The sequence below is a fragment of the Lissotriton helveticus genome, chromosome 11 (genome assembly GCF_964261635.1).
Source record: "Lissotriton helveticus chromosome 11, aLisHel1.1, whole genome shotgun sequence".
NCBI classification, from domain to species: Eukaryota; Metazoa; Chordata; class Amphibia; order Caudata; family Salamandridae; genus Lissotriton; species Lissotriton helveticus.
Window position 1 is genome coordinate 195,943,672 of NC_136072.1, and position 22,446 is coordinate 195,966,117.

The 22,446-nt window shown below is 45.4% G+C and overlaps 1 protein-coding gene across 2 annotated transcripts in view; it reads right to left on the minus strand.

Moving 5' to 3' along the window:
• MLF1 (myeloid leukemia factor 1) overlaps positions 1-22,446 on the minus strand; it is a 169,115-nt gene that overhangs the window by 116,559 nt on the left and 30,110 nt on the right. Inside the window, exon 3 of one of the 2 annotated variants that reach the window (XM_078667082.1) lies at positions 11,201-11,287. The exons of the other annotated variant lie outside the window; for it this stretch is intronic. Within the exon in view, the coding sequence (XP_078523208.1) occupies positions 11,201-11,287 (87 nt within the window). The remainder of the gene's footprint in view (positions 1-11,200; positions 11,288-22,446) is intronic. 2 annotated transcript variants of the gene reach the window in all.

The window sequence follows — 22,446 nt, forward strand, 5'->3', positions numbered from 1 at the left end:
GGAGAAGGTCTGAATACCACACCCTTCTTGGCCAATCCGGGGCGATCAATATGACTTGGGCCCGGTCTTGGCGAATTTTCCTCAGAACCCGAGGAATCAAGGGTATGGGAGGAAACGCGTAAAGGAGTTTCGAGTCCCAACTCAACTGAAACGCATCTCCCAAGGCTCCTTGCATCGGATACTGGAGAATGCAGAATGACAGGCAATGAGCATTCTCGTGAGTGGCGAACAGGTCCACCCGAGGTGACCCCCACATCTGAAAGATGTCGTGAACCACCTCCGGGTGAAGCCTCCACTCGTGATCGGCAGAGAACTGCCGACTGAGACTGTCTGCACGAACGTTCAGAACCCCGGCCAGATGATTTGCCATCAGACAAATCTGATGGTCCTGAACCCAGGACCAGAGACGCAGAGCCTCTCTGCAGAGACACTGCGACCCCACTCCTCCCTGCTTGTTGATGTACCACATCGCGGTCGTGTTGTCCGTCAGGACCTGAACCGACTGACCGCGAAGGGAAGGGAGGAAGGCCTTGAGCGCCAAACGTATCGCCCGCAATTCTAGAAGGTTGATGTGAAGCAACCTTTCCTCTGGAGACCAAAGACCCTTGACCTCCAGGTCTCCCAGATGAGCACCCCACCCGAGAGTGGATGCATCCGTTATTACTGTGGCCATCGATGGAGGAAGTTGAAAAGGCTTTCCTTGTGACAGATTGCCTTCCACGCTCCACCAAGACAGATCCACTGCAGCTTCTCTGGAGATCCTCACTGACTCCCTGAGATCTCCGTTGTGCTGATACCACTGCCTGCGGAGGCACCACTGGAGTGCCCTCATGTGCCAGCGTGCATGGTTGACCAACAGAATGCATGAAGCCATCAGACCTAGCAGGCGAAGGACCTTCAGGACTGGAACGACCGCTCCATTGTAAAACAAAGGAATCATCTCCCGTATGTCGCAAATCCTTTGAGGGGGAGGGAATGCACGACATACGGTTGTGTCCAGTACCGCACCTATGAACAGGTTGCGCTGTGAGGGCACCAGGTGAGACTTGGGTACATTTATCGAAAAACCCAACCTGTGCAACAACTGAGTTGTCTCCTGCAGATGATGGAGCACCTTCTCTGGCGACTCCGCTTTGATCAGCCAGTCGTCTAGATACGGAAATACATGAATCCCCGTTCTCCTGAGATGAGCTGCCACCACTGCCATCACCTTGGTGAAGACTCGAGGTGCAGTAGTAAGGCCAAACGGAAGGACCACAAACTGGTAGTGCTGTGACCCAACCGTGAAACGGAGATACTTTCTGTGCGACTTCAAGATGGGAATATGAAAATACGCATCTTGCAAGTCGATCGACACCATCCAGTCCTCTTCCAACAGCGCTTGAAGAACCTGTGCAAGAGTGAGCATTTTGAACTTTTCCTGCTTCAGGTAAAGGTTCAAAATCCTGAGGTCCAGGATTGGCCGAAGTCTGCCATCTTTCTTGGGGATCAGGAAATACCGGGAGTAGCACCCCTGACCCCTTTCCTGCTCTGGAACCACCTCTATTGCACCCTTTCGGAATAATGCCAGGACTTCTTCCTGCAAGAGAAGCAGGTGGTCTTCCGAACAATAACCTTGGCAAGGAGGGTAATTGGGAGGGAATTCCTGGAAAGGAAGAGCATACCCATTCTCTACAAGATTGAGAACCCAAAGATCCGATGTTATAAATTCCCAATCTTGTAGAAAATGAGTAAGCCGACCCCCTACTGGGCCCACATGATCCGGAATGGCGGATCTAGGGCTGCTTTGCTGCGTTGGCCGGGGGTTGGGAAGGAGAGGAGGAGGAGGAGGAGGAGGAAGCTTGACGACCTCTAGGACGGGGTCTTTGTCTGCCTCTGTACGACTTGTACAGCGTGTTCTGCTGCTGCTGAGGCTGCTGCTGCTGGAATGATCTGTAAGATCGAAAGGAAGATCGGCCAAATCATCTGAAGCGTCTTCCGGTAGTACCCCTGGACTGAAGGCCCAAAGATTTTGCAGTGGCCCTACTGTCCTTAAAACGCTCCAAGGCAGTATCAGCTTTTTTTCCAAACAGACCTGAACCATCGAAAGGTAAGTCCATTAACGCAGACTGGACATCAGCAGAAAACTCTGACGATTTGAGCCAAGCAGCCCTCCTAGTAGACACAGAGGAACCCATGACTCTTGCCACCGAGTCTGCAGTGTCCAAACCACTCTGGATGACCTGTCTCGCAGCTGCTTGGGTGTCCGAGATTACTTCTTGAAAATCCTTCCTGTCCTCCTCAGGAACCTTTGGAATAAGTTGCTTGACAGAGTCCATCAAAGCATGGATATATCTCCCCATCAAACACGTAGCATTGGTTGATTTCAATGCCATACTGGCTGATAAAAAAACCGGATTCCTTGTCCCCAGGAACCTGTGGAAATGCTCCAGCAGATTTTTTAGAGCAGGCAGCCTGCACTACCAAACTCTCAGGAAGAGGATGCGTTGTTAAAAATGCAGGATCCTCCGGTGCAGCTCTATACCTTCTCGCCACCGTTCTAGAAACCGCTGGAGCAGATAAGGGTTTTTTCCAGACCTCATAGATAGGTTCAGACAACGCCTCGTTGAATGGTAACATAGGCTCGATCACAGATGAGGGTGAATGAAGCACCTCAGTTAAAATATTGGGCTTATAATCAGCTGTAGGTAGAGTTATGTTTAGTAAACTCGCCGCCTTCTTAATGACAGTGTGGTAAGGCACCACATCCTTAGATGGAGCATTCGATACAGAAGCCAATTCCCATTCAGGTGATAGCTCAAGACCACTGGCCTCACATAAGTCATCAAAGGGATCCTCAGAATCCTGTAACTCTCCTTCCTCAGTATCAGAATACCCATATTTCTCCTCTTCCAGAAGTCTCTGGGCCTTTCTCCGAGACCTTTCTTTCACAACCGAAGTCAAAGGATTCGGAACCGACTCCGACGGGGTCGCCGCCGGCGTCGAACCCGACGTCGGACGAGGCTTCTCGACACGAGGTCGGACAGAATCTTGCCTCGGAGTCACGGGTATCGGCGTCGATGGGATCGGCGTCGATGGAGCCGGCGTCGTGCGCTTCGGCGTCGACGACACCGGTGGTGTCGGAAAATGCCAATGCGGCGGTAGAGCCGGCATAAAGGGCATGAAGGGTGCAGGGGCATAAGCCTGCGGAACTCCTAAGTTAAAGGCCATAGGACCCGTGGGACCAACAGGTGCACCAGACGGGAACATTGCCCTTGAATATACACCATACATGGCGTTCAGGAACTGGGAAGGATACTGACCTGGAGTCGGAAACTCAGGATATAGACCTCTCGGTTGTTCCCGGGGAGGCGGAGTCGATACGACGTCGACCTCTTCTTCGGGCGCCGGAACCGGAGTCGATGAACCATCGGGTGCCGGAACTTCGGCTCCACCAGCCCCCTGCTCCTCACCTTCATCCTCCTGACCAGAAGGATTGGATGGAATCGGAGAATGGACCTGTTCCTGAGGTTCGGGTGAAACCGGATGCAAAGTCTCTTCATGTTCCGACTCCGAAACCTCCACTTCTTTACTCACGAGTTTGATCTGGGACTTCGGTTTCGAGCTAGAGTCCTTCCCAGAGTGATGACGTGATTCATGGGATTTCCTCCTGTGCTTCTTCTTCGAAGACTTCGAAGCGTGAGCTGACGATGACTCCGAGTGAGACCTCGAACGAGACCTCGACCTCGACCTCGACCTCGACCGGCGAGATCGAGATTTCGATGACTTCTTAGCTTTCTTGCTCTTGAGTTTCGCCATGAGGAGCTTTGTCTCCCTCTCTCTTAAGGCTTTTGGAGTCATCTTTTTGCAGCAGGAACAGTCCTCGACATCATGGTCGGAGCTCAAACACCAGACACAACATTCGTGGGGGTCGGTGATTGACATGGTCTTGCCACATTCACCGCAGGCTTTAAATCCCGTCTTCTTCGACGACATCTCGAAGAGAATGAAGAAAGACACAAATACGAAGAAATAGTAACAAAGTTACTGTAAGCTACTACACGATCCCTGAAAACCGTTAGCGTCGACGACGCGGAAAAAAGGGAACTGATGTCATCACGCCGGCGTGGGGCTGTTATAGGCGCCGGTGACGTCAGCGAGGTCGCGTGCGATGCCGTGCCTCTGTGACGTCCGGATCCACGTCGGCGCGAAGTTACAAAAGAATTTCCGAATGTTGCTGACGCAAGGGGATATTCACAAGGTGGGGAATCCACACGGCAGATGTATCTATCAGAAAGGTGGACCCATTAGTCGGGTGAGGACCACATTAAGATTCCATTCAGGAGCTGGTGGGGTCCTGGGAGGAATGACTCGTTTGAGTCCCTCCAGAAAGGCTTTAATGGCAGGCATTCTGAAAAGGGAGAGATGCTGCCTGTTTTGGAGATAAGCCGCTATGGCGGATAGATGCATTCGAATGGAAGCATATGCTAGATTGCATTTGTAAAGATGTAACAGATAACAAATGATGTTGTGCGTAGACGCGTCAAGCGGGTCTATGTGTGGTCTACGCAATAAATGACAAACCGCTTCCATTTTGCCGCATAGCATGCTCTGGTGGTGGGCTTTCTTGTCTCCCGTATAATATCCATGCAGTCTGGAGGCAAGTTGAGGTAGCTAAACTCTATGACCTCAGGAGCCAGATCGCCAGGTTGAGCTGCTGCGGATCTGGGTGCTGAATGTCGCCATGGCTCTGCATCAAAAGACTGGGTGTGAGGTGCAGCCTTTGATGCGGTACCACGGAAAGTTCTAGAAACGTGGTGTACCATGGTTGGCGTGCCCACGTTGGAGCAACCAGGATGAGCGTCATAGAGTGTTGCTTTAGCTTTCGTGCCACCAGCGGTATTAGAGGTGCTGGGGGAAAAGCGTACGCAAATTTGCCTGACCAGTTCATCCATATCGCATTGCCCTGCGATTGTGGGTGCGGGAACCTGGCGGCAAAGCTTTGGCACTTGGCGTTTTCCCTTGTGGCGAACAGGTCTATCTCTGGATGACCCCACTGCTGGAAGTACGGGCGGAGTACTGATGGATGTAGCTCCCACTCGTGCATTTGGTGGCTGTACCTGCTGAGCAGGTCCGCCATCTGATTGTCCTTGCCTGGGAGGTGTTCCGCCATGAGGAAGATGTTCCTTTGAATGGCCCACTTCCACATGCTCTGAGCCAGATGAGACAACTGTGGAGAGTGTGTACCTCCCTGCTTCTGAATGTAGTACATGGCCGTCATGTTGTCCGTCCGGATCAACACGACCTTGTTGCACAGATGTACCTTGAATGCCTTCATTGCCCTGAAGATTGCCATCAGCTCTAGGTGGTTGATGTGCATCTTCTTTTGCTGAGTTGTCCATAGTCCCTGCACTGTGTAGTGGAGTACATGAGCTCCCCAACCCTGTAGAGATGCGTCCGCCGTTAGGATTATCTGTGGCACAGGCTCTTGGAACGGTCGGCCCTTGCAAAGGTTGTGTGGATTCCACCAATGCAGAGAGTTGTATGCACGACCGGTCACCAACACTAGGTCTCTTAACTGTCCGTGAGCCTGATTCCACTGACGTGCTAAGCACTCTTGAAGCGGACGCATATGTAATCTTGCGTGCGGGAATATGAAGATGCAGGAGGCCATCATGCCTATCAACTGCATGAAGCGAGTGTTGCGGTCTGAATTTTTGTATTAGCAATTGAATGCTGTTGATCCTCACTGAATTTGGCTGTGCTGTGGCTGCCAGAGTGTTTATTGTCGCGCCTAGATACTGCCGCACATGGGCGGGCTGAAGGTGTGACTTTGGGTAATTCAGTGAGAATCCCAGATCGTGAAGAAGGTGAATGGTGTGGGACATGTTGGCAGCGCACTGCTGGGCCGACTTTGCTTGGACAAGCCAGTCGTCCAAATAAGGGTAGACGTGAACGTTTTGTCTCCTGAGGTGCGCAGCCACTGTCGCCAGGTACTTTGTGAACACCCTGGGCGCTGTAGTCACTCCGAAAGGGAGGACTTTGAATTGGTAATGCTGATTCTGAATGGTGAATCTGAGGTATTTTCTGTGTGACGGATGTAGTGGAATGTGAAAATATGCATCCTTTAGATCTAATGTTGCGAGGAAATCCCCCTGATTGAGCAACGGAAGAACCTGCTGCAGTGTGAGCATATGAAAGTGTTCTGATAGAATGTACTGGTTTAGGGGTCTGAGGTCCAGTATGGGTCTGAGGGACCCGTCCTTCTTTGGGATTAAGAAGTACAGGGAGTACACTCCTGTGCCTCTTTGGTCCACTGGTACGAGCTCGATTGCCCCTTTTTGCAGCATGACGAGTACCTCCTGCTGCAATAAGTGCAAATGCTCTGTGGACATAGGACGGTGTTTTGGGGGTATGTTGGGTGGAGTGGATGTTAACTCCAGACAATAACCGTACTGGATAAGCTTTCTGCCCCACCTGTCTGTGGTGATGGATTTCCAGACTGGCAGGAACTGTTGGAGTCTCCCCCCGACCGGTGTTGTATGGTCGGGGGGCAGTGACAATGTGTCACTGTTTGTTTGCGGCGGAGGATCGGGAGCTGTTGTTTCCACGACCTCTGCCTTTAGCGCTGTTTCCGCGATAGCCACCTCTACTTTGTTTGTTGTACGAGGTTTGTGCGCCACTCTTATTGTATTGTGTTTGCTGAGACAGCTGGCCTCTGGAAACACCTCTATTGCTTGAGCGACGAAAAGAACCACCCCTGAACTGCTGGGACTGGAGACCCCCCATAGACTTTGCAGTCTCGGTGTCCTTTTTGGTTTTTTCTAGGGTGGTGTTCACCTCAGGTCCAAATAAGTGATCAGGGTTTACAGGCTGATTTAGGATGGTGGTTTGTATCTCCGGCTTGAACCCGGAGATTCTGAGCCAGGCCTGACGCCGCAGCATTACACTGGTGTTAATGGCCCTGGCCGCGGTGTCTGCTGCGTCCAGTGCACACTTAATAGAAGCATTCAAGATGAGTTTCCCTTCTTGTATGAGCATCTCTGCTGCCTCTTTATATTCATCTGGAAAGTGTTGTAACAGGGTCTCAAGTGTATCGTAATGTGCCCTGTCATATCTGGCCAAGAGTGCCTGAGTGTTTGAATTGCGCCAGATATTGGCCGCTTGAGCCGCCACCCTTTTCCCTGATGCTTCTAGCACTTTAGATTCCTTGTCAGGGGGAGGAGCATCACCAGTAGTTTGTGAGTTTGCCCTCTTCCGGGCATTGGAAACAACTAAAGAGTCTAACGGCAACTGGCCCTTGATGTAGGTAGGGTCCCCAGGCGCCGGCTTGTACTTCTTCTCAATTCTGGGGTTTATAACCCTGGCCCTTGTGGGTTCTTTAAAAATGTCTGCAGCATGTTTTAAGACACCCTTTAGCATTGGCTGAGTCTTTAAGGTCTTCTCAGAGGTGGAAAAGGTGTCAAACAAAAAATCCACCTCAATAGGTTCAGCATGGAGCTGGACGTCATGATTTTTGGCTGCCCTTTCAATAAGTGCATTAAATGCCGCTGAGTCCTCAGTAGGCGATGTTTTTACATTATACACGTGAGTGTCTGGGGCAGTTTGTGGATCCCCTGGGTCAGCAGCATCTGCCCATGTGTCATGTGGATCCTCAGGATCAGTGTCGGCAGCGTAGTTATACTCATCATAGTCACCTTCCCCAGCGTCCACCTCTCAGTAACTGGACGAGATTGGAGCAGTGTCCTGTCCACGTGGAGCTATCAGTTCTACAAGAACGGGTGAATCCGTGGAATCCTTCTTTTTCTTTAAAGGAATTGTGTAGGACTCCATAGGCTGTGCTGGGGTGATCTTTCGTTTGCAAATAGAAAGTTTACCGGTGTGGGCATCGATGAATTGTTCCGACTGCTCCTCCAGCAGGGGTTGTCGATGCTTTGTGCCCACAACCGCAGGTGTAGGCTTCGGCCCCGTGGACACCTTCATGGACGCCTCGACGACCGTCTTCGGCGCGAATGCCTTCGGCACCACTTTCGGCGGCAGCGTAAACTGAATGGGCGCTGTTGACTTGTGCGGTTTGGTGGCAGGCTTCGGCGTGGAAGTATCCTTCGGATCGACAGTGGAAGCTTTGTCCTTAATGCGTTTCAACGATTCCGACACCTGCTTCGTTAAGGAGGCGGACGGTTGCGTCGACTCGACAGATGCCTTCGAGCCACCACCAGGTGCGGACTCGAGGGATGTAGTACTTTTGGACTTGTCCGGCCGACGCGCAGGATCGACAACCTTTGTAGCTCCGAGTCCTTTGTCTGTGTCGACGGCCCTCGGCGCCGAAGTCTTCGGGTCGACGACCTTGACAAGTGCTTTTGGTGTCCCAGTCTTCGGCTCGACACTCTTGAGCGACTTCACCGGGTCGATAACCATTTTGGGCTTTGTCTGCACCGACAGGTCTGAAGACTTGGAGCCTACCAAGGCGACACGCACTTTCGGTTTAGATGGCGCCTCTAGCACCTTTGGTTGTGTAGACACCGAAGCTTTCTCTTTTGGTTTCGATTTCACCAGTTGTGGCTCTTTAGAAGTGTCCGTAGCCGGGCCCGGAGGCGAGACTGTGGAACTCGGTGCAAGATCTTGGGTAAGGCCATGTGGCGATCCCTCGAACTGAGCCGTATATATCGTTTCAACGGGGCATAGCTCCTCGCTTGGGCTATCTTCCGTGGCCCCATAGGCCCCATCGTCGTCTCCTACCTGGTCGACGATTTCTTCAGTATCGAGCACTTCTACGTCTGCGTCGTAGTTGGAGTCGATCTCTGCCGCTGGATTGGAAATCGGCTCTTGATCTTCCTGCTCGTCTGCCTCTTCTCCCTCAGTATCGAAAATGTTCACAGGGTCAGGTGCCGTCTGCTGGGCCCCCTGGCGCGCTGCGCGCCGAAGTCGAATTGTCTTCTTGGAGCGGAAACGAAAGCAAGCCATACAGTTGGCTTCATCGTGATCCGGCGACAGGCACTTGTTGCACACCGGGTGGACATCGATGTGAGGATACTTCGAGTTGCACACGGGGCACCTCTTGAACGGGCTCCGTTCCATGATGGTTCGTCGAATAAGGCCTGTAGTGTCGACCGGGCCTCGAGCACTGAAGAGCCACGCGACTCCTCCGGATGAACAGAGCTGGAACTGAGCTGGAACAGAACTGGGCACCGATCGCAAGACAATACCGACGATAGGAAAGGCCTTTGGGCCAAAAATAAAGTTTCTATTGATACAGAACTTGAGTGATCAAATATGCATCCGAACCCAATGGCGGAAAAAAACAATCTGGGGATGGAGTCGATGCCCATGCGCACTGTAGTCCAGGGGAGGAGCCACCTATCTCGTGATACTTCGAAGACTCTTCCAGGACAACAATGTGCAATCATCCGGACCCAACACTAGGCGGCGATCTATGCACTAGATATGAATTCAGCAGCCCACATGCCTCGAACATAAGTATCCAATGATGTTTTTCATGAAGTGTCCTTAACAAGAGCTCTCAGTCTTTTTAGATTTAGCATATTTAATATCTCTATCTCTTTTTTTCTGCTTGGGGCTCCTGGATTTTTCAGGATGGACTTGTGGAGCAAATGAACACTTAAGGGCTTCTTCTTGAGGGATTAACTCGTCAGGCCTTCTTTCAAGATTTTGACATCTACCAATTGGATTTCCTCATGCAAGGAGTCTGCTCTGTAGTGTAAAGCTCTTCACATCTTTGCCAACCAATGTCGTTGTCAGTGGTACGGAGTACTAGTGTTTCTAATTAATAAGACAGTGTCCTTCCCATTCGACGTCCAGTGAGATGACAGCATCTTCCTCAACGAGTCCCCCATGGAATAAGCTTTGTGATGTATTCTTTTGTCATTAATTCTACCAACATTTCACCAGTGGCTAATGTTAAGTGCCCTGATAATGTATGGAACTGATGCCATACTACAGTGATTCTTTTTTCTTTTCTTTGATTTACGTTGAGAAGTATGAGTCTCATAGTGCAAAAGTGAAGGCAGTCACTCCCCATAGGCTAGCAACACCGGCAGCTCAGAATGGGCTCTCAGGGACACTTCCGTCAGATGCCTTTTACATGACCTAAGGTACTCCTAGACATATTTAGTATATACTGGGCTTAACAGAAATGCGCCTGCGCCATGAGATTGTGTATTCTACACATGATCTTTTTATTATCCAAGGTTATGGGTTGTACCTTTCATTTGTATGCAAAGCAATGACCATTTTAATTGCTATATGTAAAAGTATGTTTTCATAGTATCAAATAAGGCTGCTGCTTGAAAACACAGAATACAGCTAATGCACTGTGAAGCACAGCCACACGTTAAATATTGGGAAATGTATTTGCACCATATGAAATGGCTTGCTTATTTGGCTTCCATATGTAAAGTTCATGACAGAATATTTCAGTCTTCTTACGTGTATCGTTACTTTCGTCAGTTGGGCATTTATACATGCAGAAACAGTAATTGTAGTCTTCAATTCATTATTCGCTGTATGTTGAAGAAACAATAGAATCCAAAGCATTCTGAGTTGGCACATAGCTTGCAAGTCGAAGGAAAATAAAATTAAACTAACAAATTTCGAAACTATAAAATTAAGAAGAGCTTACTGTACAACACGCATCATGGTAACGCAGAACCACCAAAGTCATTTCCAAATAAATCCATGCGTGTGTGTCATTCAACAACAACAAGTGTGAAAATGCTGGTGAACAAGCAAAGAGAAATGCTGTGCCATTCTTTTGCAGATAAGTGCTTCTGGATAGCTCCAGAAAACAGTAGAAGCACAAAAGTATTTAAAAATGTAGATCTTCATCATCAACTTTCAGTGTCCAAACTGAAAAATAGCCAATAAGATATTTAAGTATTTCTTCTTTGAATTAACACATACGACACAATATATCAAATGACGAATTCCACATGTCCATCTCTAAGGAATGAATTAAGGAATAAACTATACACCATGACCGAAAAGTTAGCCATATGAAACTCTTGTTTCTAGTTAGTAAAGCTCTTGTGAAAAGAAAAATGTCATTTACGAAACAAGCTCAATTTTCAGCAAAGGGGGGCGTGTAGGTTAATCTGCATCACAACTCAAGGAGAAGCCTCCCCAAAACTGTAAAGACGTAAGCCATAAGGTAAAATACACAATGAGACCATGCACTTTCCCATTGGTAAATGTTACCACTTACAATTTTCCTTGGCACGTCAAACATTTGTTTTCTCATGTTTGCCATTACATTATCCATTGCCTGGAAAGGATCCGTGGAGTCAATAGCCTGTTCAAAATGAACACAAACGTATTAACTTCTTTAGCAGACAAAAACATGGGTTTTCACCAGTAAATAGGGAGAAACAAATCATGAAAACATAAAGAAGAAAATTAATGCACTCCTGCCGGTAAGTCACCCAGATGTTCTGCGGTAGCCAGGTTTCTACTCAGAACTGATGAAAATGCAAAGAACCCTTTCACCTTAGCCACCTTCCCTACTATTAGTAACAAGCCTCTTATAGAATTGTTGTTTAAAGTAAAATCAGGCTTACCTAATGATCCTTGACCCTCTTATATCCTAAGGTCTTCTCTACCTTCCCTGGTCCATCTTTGACCCTTCTTAAATCTTCTCTTTGTCAAGGCCTACTACCTAGCTCTTTTAAAAATGCTGTAGTGACTCCTCTCCAGAAGAAAGCCGTTGAGGATCCTCTTGCATTGAAAAACTGCCTAATAGCATTGTTACCTTTCTTAGCAAAAGTACAGGAGGGCCATGTAGCACAAGGTCTCTGTTACTTTCTTTAACAATCTAAATTCTTAGACTCTTGCAAGCTGGCTTTCGGCCCGCACATTCTATGGAATCAGTAATATTTCTGTGGTCGATGATATGCATCAGGGATGCGACAAACACTACCTGGCCTTAGTTCTCTTAGATCTCTCAGCGGCCTTCGAGTCGATCATCTGGGTGGATCGTGTTAAGGCTGCAGGATTGCATGGTCTGGCTCTTGATTGGAAAAAATCTTTCCTAAAAGGACGTTCCCAATCAGTATGTCTTATTTCTTTTAGGGCATCAAAAGCCCATCTGGACGGCAGAGGAGCCTAGGGTTCCTCCTCCCTTTCACCGCACCTCTTCAATATATTGACACATCCTGTTATTCATGCACTTAAAACATGAATTGTATAATTTACAACTATGCTGATGATATACAACTACTTTTTAAGTTTGACGACTACCCTATGTTGAATGAAAACTTTTTTAAAACCATGCTTTTATCCTCAATAGGATGAACAGCAACCATCTTAAACTCAACATGGACAAAATCGAGATTGCCATCACGAAAAACAAAATTGACTACTGGAATGCATCCTTCTAGTCATCTGACATGGGGAACCCACCTTCCCCATAGAAATCTGTAAAACTCTTAGGAGTTTTCATTGATGGCGAGTCATGAATAAAACTCCACCTCCAACTAGGTGCAGTGATCTCCTCCTGCTTCCTACCGCTCAGTAGGATAAGAAAAATCTCTAAGTTCTTACATTTGATGGTCTTAGCCAGGTTTTCACTGCCTTGGCCATATCTCAGCTAGACTGCTCCAAATTCTTCTACATTGAACTTCCCAAGAACCTCCTTGATAGGCTCCAAGTGGTCCAAAATCAGGCAGCTCGTCTGATATTTCAGCAGCCTAAACTTTGTCATATCACCCCTTACTAAGGGTTCTCCACTGGCTCCCTATGGAGCAAATGATTGTCTCTAACACTGGGTGTATCATTTTGAAAGCTTTTGAAGGTAAAAATCTCGACTTCTGAAATACATACCCAACAGGACACTGCACTCCTCTTCTAAGAATATTCTGTTGGTACCTGAATTTAAAAAAAAGGAGAATGGGTGGGGCCAGAATTTCTGTCCTGGCCCCCGGAGCCCCCGGAGCAGGAACTCCTTTCCTCTTGATATACAAATAGCCCCCAAATACAATAAATTCAGACAATCTCCTAAGACTCTGCTTTTCCGACAAACATATAATTAGAGCATCTCCTTCTTCAGCAGGTTGTCTTGACTAGCTATTTTCTGCCATAGAGCCACAAAAAGATTTGGTGTATGTGAGCTTAACAATTTCTGTAACATCACATAACATAACAACTGATGAATTTATGACAAATCTTATGAACAGATACTCTCATTATTAAAAACTATGATATTTAAACCAATTCAGGCTTTTAATCACCAACAAACATGATATACCCCTGCAACAATAAGAATCTGATGGAAGTAGTGGTATATTACGCAGATTGGCCATCAAAGCAAATTTACAGATGAAAACATTGTCACCTATATTGATTTCTTTTCTTACTTACATCACTTTTCGATTTCAATGTTTGGTTTCTTTAGGAGCACCACAAGAGATATCGCACAGCAAACCTTTTGTTGATGGCATTTTTAGAAGCAAAAAACACAATTTTTCTTGCACAGCACTATTTCCTAAAGTTTGCTACATTTTTGCTATTTTCTCAGTTCCCTCCAGCAGAATAAACAAACACTGGGTGCCTTTTGAATCCCCAACATGTGAGGGAAAGGACAAATATGCGGCCTGGATAACTTCTGTGGAAGAAAGTTATGAGGGCTTAAGTTCCAAGTACCCCAAACATCTCAAATGGGTTCACTACTGGAGAGGGGCATAGAATTTTGTAAGTCCCATTATGAAAAAACACATACATCCCTTCTCAGCTGAGAGACTATCATACAAGTTAATTACCTAGGTATACACTCAAAAGAGGTTAACCATCCCCACTTCAGAGTAAAGCAAAAACTGCCCCCCTAGACTTACCATTTTCTAACACATCAAACACTCCTGTCTCAAGAACATTATTAAGAAAGCAACTGCCATCCATGTGCACTAACCACTTCAACAGCAAAACCCTGTTGCATGCTATGCCTGCAAGTGTATCTACAGACTACGTTGTAGAAGATGGCAACTATCAAAGATATATACTACACAGTTTTCATCACTGACAATGGTAATATCTTGACTATTGTTCTTGCACGTCCTCTTGGAAGCCATTAATATTGTCTAACATCACAACCTGATCCACATTCTGGAAACATACATAGTTTTCACAAACACTAGAAGAATTCTCCTGCAATCTTTCAACCCTATCCCGACTCGTATGAGGGGTGGGCACTTCCAGAATCTCCAAGCTACCCCTTAGATAAAAAACTAGCATCTCCCCTGTCCTAGCAACCACAAAAACAGATATACCAATACATAAATGGCAAGGAACGTTAGCTGCTTTGCTAGGTTCTTTTGGGGGTTTTACACCTGACTGGGTTTGATGTTGTTTAGGATCATGGTGGAGAGATCCAGAACCTTGAACAAGAAACAAAACGGATTAACAAGATGGAGGCCGAAACGCATCGGCTGTGTACATATAGAGTGTGGAGGAGTGTTTGATTAACTAGGGACATTTCGCTTGCCTATTTTCACATATAGGATACTTGAACTGTTGGCTCTGGGAACTATTGTTAAAGCAAACAAAACCCTTTCTGTGGGACCCTATCATTAAACTTTAATGGACAAACTCTAAACCTGGACTACAGTACTTAATATGAGTGTTAAAGTTTGAAGACACTGTTTATCACTGTAATTTTGTTGTGTATATATTTTTTTACGTCTCTCGTCTAGCGTTGCGGTGCGCAGCCCTGTTCGCGCAGCACAAGACCTCTTGTAAGTGGGTTTTGAAAGCTGACCACACGCTCGGACGTGTGATCAGGTTTTTGCTGGCAGGCATTGGCTTTCGCGTGTTTTTTTTTTCTAAAAAAAAGGCACGCGATTGGGCAAAGGCGGGCGCATGCCCCGCCTTTGCAACGCCCATTCCCGTCCGTGTCTAGCACGCGCAGCAGCGCGTGTTCGTCTCACTGCCGCACTCCCTCCCCCGCTCCTCTGTGGTGCGCGTGCACCACTGGTTTCCTTTCACTTTCACGCAGCCTTTGTCACTTTCAAGGCTGCGCAGCCATTGCTCGTTTAATATGAAAGCATGAGAGACTATTGATAAAGTATATTTCACTCTTTTCAGGCTTCCTTGCAGACCTTTGCTTTCCCTCTCACATAAGCTTTTTTGTTTTTCTGTGATTAGGAACAGCATGTTGTTTTAAGATTTAAGGCAATGAAATGCTTAGGAGTCTCTGTGAAATGACAAAAACTGAAAAATATGTGTTGTATTTTGACAATTTACTTCGATTTAAGTGTGTTCATCCGTTACATATTCATTCTTTGTTAAAAATGAAGTGCGTAGGAAGCCATTTGCGAAAGGGACATTTCTGGCGGCGGCTGTGACGTCACTACCCAACGCAATTTATTCAGTTGTCTTCTGCAATGAAACACAATGCGATCCACTTTATCATTCGGCAACGCCTTGGGCCAGCCAAGCAATCCCATAGCAACTCGGCCAATCACAGGCAGAACGCCTGGTTTCAGCCCTCTCAGTTACCAATTAACACAGTGATATGACCCCCCAGCCCGGAAGGGAAGGTCAAGGTTCACCAAAGGTTGCTGCTTGTCGCCCAAATGGAGTCTTTTTTTTATTTCACCTTACACGAGTGGAGTTAGATTTCAATATAGGCCTTCCTGGTGTTTTAATGCCTACATTCCCTCACGTCACGCTGCATGTCTGTATACCCCCTGTGTCATGTACGCAGGTTTCCGAGCACAGCTTTTTGAATAACACCTTTCTTTGGTTTCCCCTTCAGCCTTTGCCCGACTCGTAGTACAACGGCACCCTGGAGTCCGTGGGCTACCGGGTGAAGTACTGGTGGCCCGACCTGCAGAGACCGCCGCTTACACAGGTGATCAACGACAGGCTGAAGCGGGAGTTCACCTGGAGCAGTGGGCCGAGTATGAACTGCAGATCCAGGTCTTTAACGCCATCGGGCATGGCCCATGGAGCGAGGTCGTCAAAGGTCACACCAGGGAGTCAGGTACGAACATAAGGCATCAGTGCCGCAGTGAATGGACTCAACAATTTGCCCATGGACCTGCTATTTTATGGGTTAAATTTCTATATTGAATTAATCAAAATACAATAAATAAGTACACCGTTTAATGTTATTAGTCTTTTATAGAGAAAAATGCTGCCAGCAGTTTTTAGCTTGTGCCATTTACTAATTTCGCCCTGTATTTTCTTCATGCTCAATTAAAGACATCTTTGTTATGTCTGCTGATGTTATGATAGTGCTGCTAAGATTGCTATGTGCTAAACGCCTAATAAGAGATCATAGGTTCATATCTGGCAGGGCTGACTTAGCCTTTCATCCTTCAAAAGTTGATAAATGCCATTAAGTTGGATATTTGTATCACATGTTATTCAAGTGCATGAGTACAATCTAGCTCATGGTCTCAACTATAACCTGTGCAGGGCTTAAAGTGGGATGAAAAAAACTGGGGGTCTCTCAAAGGGACGTGGTCAATGTAAGTAAGGGTGTAGCTTAAACACGTAAGCTAAACATCTGTGTTTAGCACAGTGTGCCGCCCGACTTGTATTTGGGTGTTCCTATTATTGCGTCCAGATACATGATACAACAACGCACATCATACCTACAAGTCAGGACTATTGGCTTTGTCAGTGGTTGTTGGTTGCATAAGATAAATAAGCAGCAACTATGGCTTGTATATAATATTGGAAAAAAATACACTTAAAGCCCTGTTGACACCACAACAATGTTGCTGCTCCTGAGTTTCAAAAAGAGAAGGGAAATATAGAGAGAAAATGACTCTTTAAAGGCTTTTCCCTTCCTCTAAAATGTTCACCACGCGGACATCTCTGTGCTTGCTGTCACTGCAGTCCGGAAAAAAACAGAGCGCCTTTGCCAGGGCAAAAAACAGAACCCGATAGAGACTAGATTCAAGGCCCCCTCAAAAACAAGCATTTGCAATGCAATAGGTCTCGCATTATTAAAGTTTGAGCTATTGGTGTTGCATTATTTAGCAATGCCAATAGCTCAAACTTTAATAATGCAAGACCCAATCCATTGCAAACGCTTGTTTGTAATTAAGTGTTGTCCTTTTTAAGACACGTCTGTGAGAGCAAATCTGTTGTATACACTCACTTGTGAGAGATATTGTATACAACAAGGGACCTGCAGTCCATCCATTACTTATAATTAGTTGGCTTCATTGCCACTCTTATTTACTGCCTTTGAATTAGCCCACGTGAGAAGGCTTAGTTTTCTCTTCTTCCAGCTGGAGCATAGAACAAGTACTGATTGCTTCAGCTTGATTGCTGCCCATCCACTGATCATGCTGTGATTGAAGTACTACTTTTAATCTTCTTCCCTATCGTCCCTGGTGACCCTCTTGCCATTTGTAGCATGTTTTACTATGTCGCATGAACTTCAAATAAGCCCTTTTCTCCTTTGAAATGGATGTTTATTTTGACAACATGATACTTGCGTCCAATCGTATTTTCACTACAACATGGGCGCAACTGCCCTTTATGTTATAGGATTTTTGCCAAAGGTCATTTTCTTTTTCTTTTTCAGGCATGGGGAGGTTTACTGATTTGCTCTGAATCCCAGGAGTGTTGGACTGAGACCTAACAAGCACTGGCAAAGTAAATATGTCAGGCGTTTCAGACTTTTTGCTCTGTCATTGCTTTTTGTTTATGGTGTACAGCAGGGCTGCTGTGCAGCAAGGCTAACAATATTATTTTTTAAAAGGATTATGTGGCATTCAGCGCTAACGCACTTTTTTTCTTTAAATAGTGCATTAGCCCTTGTTTTGTCACACTGCTCTTTAAAATTAGTTGTAGCCAAACTTCAAAATATCCACACTTCTGTACAGCATGTCAAAGACAATAACTCTCATAGCTTGTTCTAGATGCGCAAGTCATGTTTTGCAATTCATTCAAGTTTCAATGTTCCTGGAGTGCTTTAGCACTGAATAATTGTTTGAAAGTTATAAAATAAATATTCATGTTCTTCATATTGTTTTAAACTCATGGGTGTATGAACTAATGATAAATATACAAGTGGGAGGCCGCTCCCTCTTTTCTTGTTCGGGTACTTTTTTGTAAACACCTGTTAACAGGTGCTTTCATCTTCAACATTGTTTTAGTGGGTGGTATAATTGCTGGGTCTGGTGACTCAGTGGACTAATGTGTCCACTCTAGGGGCCTGTAATCAACCTCTTGGTCACAAGTTCAAAACCTGGCGGGTCCACTCAGCATTTTATCCATCTGAGGTTGATAAAATGAGTACCATTGAGTTGGATGACAATAAACATCTGTTATTCAGTGCCTTGATATCCATCCTTGGGCGATACGTGTGCTTTACGAATAAAAACACGTGTGTTATGTAAAGATTCTGCCCTCAATTTTAGGATCTGTATGGAGGCAGTTTGAGTTTGGATGCTGGAATTTTTTTTTAAACTCAATGGAGAGAAGACCGAGGTCCTGATTCTTGGGAGTAATTGGGAAATCTGCCCAGTATCACATGGGAAGAACCTAGGGGGGATTGTGGACAATTCCCTCTCTCTTGACCTGCAGGTCAATAGGACTGCCTCCACCTGCTTCGGGATCATCAGGATCCTTAGAAAAATCTTTCACTACCTCTCTTTTGAAGCACGCAAGCAGGCGGTCATTGTTTAGTAATGTCCAGACTGGACTATTGAAATGCCCTTTATTTGGGCACTAATAAAGGCCTTATTCATCGGCTGCAGATGGTGCAGAATGCCGCAGACTGGCTGGTACTGAACCTTCCTAGACATCATTCAGTCACGGCCTCAATCACGCTTTTGCACTGGCTCCCCGATGGACCATAGGATTATTTTTAAGATCCTATGCCTGACTCATGAAGCCTTTTATGACTCTGGCTCAGAGGGCATCAAGTTGATTGTCCATCATTATGCTCCTATCAGATCGCTCCGGTCCTCGGATAAAAACCTACTCACTGTTCCCAGGTTTAAGAAGGTTAAATCGGGTGGCAGAGCCTTCTCCACGGCTGCTCTGAATTGAAGTGAACTTTCTAGTCAGGTCTCCCTTTTGCTTTTTATTAGAACCTTAAAGACCTGGCTTTTTCTAGATTCTTCAGTTTGAGCATGTTCCCTCTCCCAGCGCTTCCTGATGCTTTGCGTTCAGCGCCTTGACGCCCTTTGGCTAAGTTTCACGCTCTACAAATTTAATATTCATGAATTCATTCATGTTTAAATAGGGAGGGGTAAACAGTACCTCATGAGTCTCTGATTTCAGCAATCAAAACATGATAACGTTTAACTTTTCAACCATCCTACAGGCAAGGTCATATTTTGAACATGCCCTGGGTCTTGCCATAAAATTAAGTGTTATGTAATTTTCTCCATTCAGATGTCAGCAGTTGGTTTAAAACGACTTTGAAAAGGAACGGCCAATAATTTTTTCAGAACTGAGAATTCATTCAAGGGGATGGTACGGAACGTAATGCACAATTGATTTGTGTTTTTTGATTCTGACTATAAAGAATTCTAAGCAGTGAAGGACAAATAGTGTCTTCCTACATCCCAAAGGTAGTTAATCAGAGGTAAGATACAAGTCTGTGTTTTTTCAATTACATGTTCCAGTCACTTCAGCGAGGAGAATCGTAATTTTAGGGCATGACTGTTAAAAGAGATATATCAAATAGCTTCAAAATGATTTGTTTGTAATTTAAAAGACAAAACATCACGGCAGAAAGAAGGGAGTTAAATTCCGATACATGGCCAATATGTGTTTGCCCATATACTTGAATTGCAAGTTTAGATTGTGTCTGGAAAAACCTTGTGAATTTTACTTGGGTGCATATAGACGGAAATAAATTACAAAAGCTTCACAAATTCGTGTGGCAAAGTGTAGTAAACACTGTTTAAGCATTCTATGCTTCACCCCCCCTGACAAATTAGTAATAGAAGGTATTTACCACATTCAGTATATTCCGCACTCATCGATATAGGTATTTACCTGGTGCGGCAGATGTCGTCCTTGTCCTGCGGAACATTTATTGGAATCGAAAATGTGCATCTACCAATTATATCGAAATGTTCTATATAACAATATGGTACTCCAATTCAAAATTACAATGCCAACAACTTCTAGTCATTGCAACTAATTTATAAGTAAACCACGACCATATTAAGAGCAGTCTGAAGACGAATAAATTCACAGCAGACAACTTATATTTTGCAACCTATATATAAATAGATGTAGCTATCTCTATTTTCACCCACTGCTCTGGAATCCCTCTCCATCACACACAGCAGTTGAAACAGAGACTGATTTGCTGCTGTTCCAGGAAATGGTCACATGAGTGTCCAATTTAAAACACACCCAACCAGCTGTGCCTCGCACATTTACTAAGAACACTGCCTTTGAAAGAGAAGCACACTGTTTTGAAATGATATGATGAATAACTATTTGAATCCCAAACACTGTGCATATTGTATGTATTCTAACAGCCTCATGCCCATACTTTACTATGAATACTTTAAAAAATAAAAACCACTTCATGCCTCAGCTGTGACAAGAGCTTGCACTGCAGATATATACAGCTCTTCTCTACACTACATACATACAATATATTCTTAATGCAGGCATAAAGAAGGCATCCCGCCTATATAAAAGATCACGAACTGCCCCCTATAAAAATTTGTACAGAACTGCTAACTCCCAGCTATGTTCGCTATCGAAGTTCTACCTGCGAGCAATTGCACGTAATCACACAAAAAGTAATCGCAAGCTATATGTTAGCAATATATAAATGTGGACATTTTCAGACAGACAACTGCCTAGCAAGTAGGGAGGATGCTTTATATGCTGTATCTCTTTCATGAGAATAATATTTCTTTTTAGGGTTGTTAAAGTAGGTGTGCACTAGGCCCGGATTGAAAGCAGTCTGGTTATTTTAAAACCGTGCTACCAATACCTGGGGTACGGACAGGGCTTTAAGTGGGCCTGGTCCTGCTGATGCTGAGCACCGGCAGTTCTAAACAGAAGGTGCAGAGACGGGTCCCTATTGGGCTCTCCATTTTTGCCCTCATCCTCAGGGTCAAAAATAAACCTGAACTCTGCAGCAGTGTCACCCTTCACTGCCTTCGATGTAACTTCAAAGAGACTAGCTTTAGTTCTTTCACGGTTTCATCATTTTAGAAATAACGCATTTTTAATGTTCTATACGACGAAGCCAAAGCTGTTACTTATTTGGCTTAAGTAATTAACAACCATTGACAAAGCCAATAGTCCTGTCTTGTTGTAGGTGTAAAGTTACTTGTTGTATTATTTATCAGGATGCAATGACAGAAACCGCAAAATACCAGTCACGCCGCACACTATGCTAAGCACAGATTTTTTAGCTTACGCATTTTTAAGCCATGCCCTTAATTATATCACTCACTCCCCTTTGAGAGACCGCCCCAGTTTTTTCATCCCACTTAAAGGCCTGAGAAAGGCCATCAAATAGAAGCCGCTTTTGATTGCTGTTCACCTTCCAAGCCACGGGGTTCTGGTTCAGTGATTACTGTGTTGAACAATACTTCAGTAGGGTTAGGGTGAACTGAGGCTAGACCATGTTAAATACTAGTTAGTTTTGGCCATCTGGTCTCCCCGGGTGGTTGTGATAAAAATGCCCTCACTGCACACAACTTCTATGGACTGCAGTTCAATTTTCATCCTTAGCTCAGGATATCAAATTCTCACAAGAAAAGGATCTCTTTTTCTCACATCGAATGGCTTCAAGCCGTCTAATGATTTACTTCAGCATTTCTCTTCCTTTTTGAATTCTCAGCCTTCACAGAGTCCATGAGTTGACTGATGAGAGGATGTTCATTGACCATGCAATATATGAGGCGGGTGATCATCCACGAGGAAATGCAGGTTTGTGAGATATCCTCACAGCAACTGAAGTATCTGTAGAGCTTTCTGCTGCACATTAATGCCTTTGCACTTTGACCTTGTTCAAGGTCTCTATCTCTGCACTTCCCTGCTGACTTGGTTATCAATACAGCATAATGTGGTTATGCTTGAGTCCCATATGCAACGGATATTCTAAGACTACTCAGGGACACCACAAGTGTCTAATATTTTCTAAAGTTTCAGAAGCGCTCTCTCTGATTCTGTGTAGCAAGGAAATATGGCATCTTGGTACCTGCAATATTCATCCACTAACAGATATATATTTGACCCACTGATCAACACCCCCCCCCCACCTCTCAAAGACCAAAAATGATTTATATAACTGGCGTGATGCCCTTTTGTAGAATATAGTAAATTATGCCTTTCTGGTATCCTTGTAGCATGGCATGTGACATACTCTGTTAAATCTCTACCATCGTGACCAACCAGAACATTTAATTCAGCATGGCCTTGTGTTTCACCACCCCACAGTGACTTTCATGAGCCACATGCTTCATCCTCCAACTTGTTTAGAGTCATACAGATGGTATACTATGTTAGTGT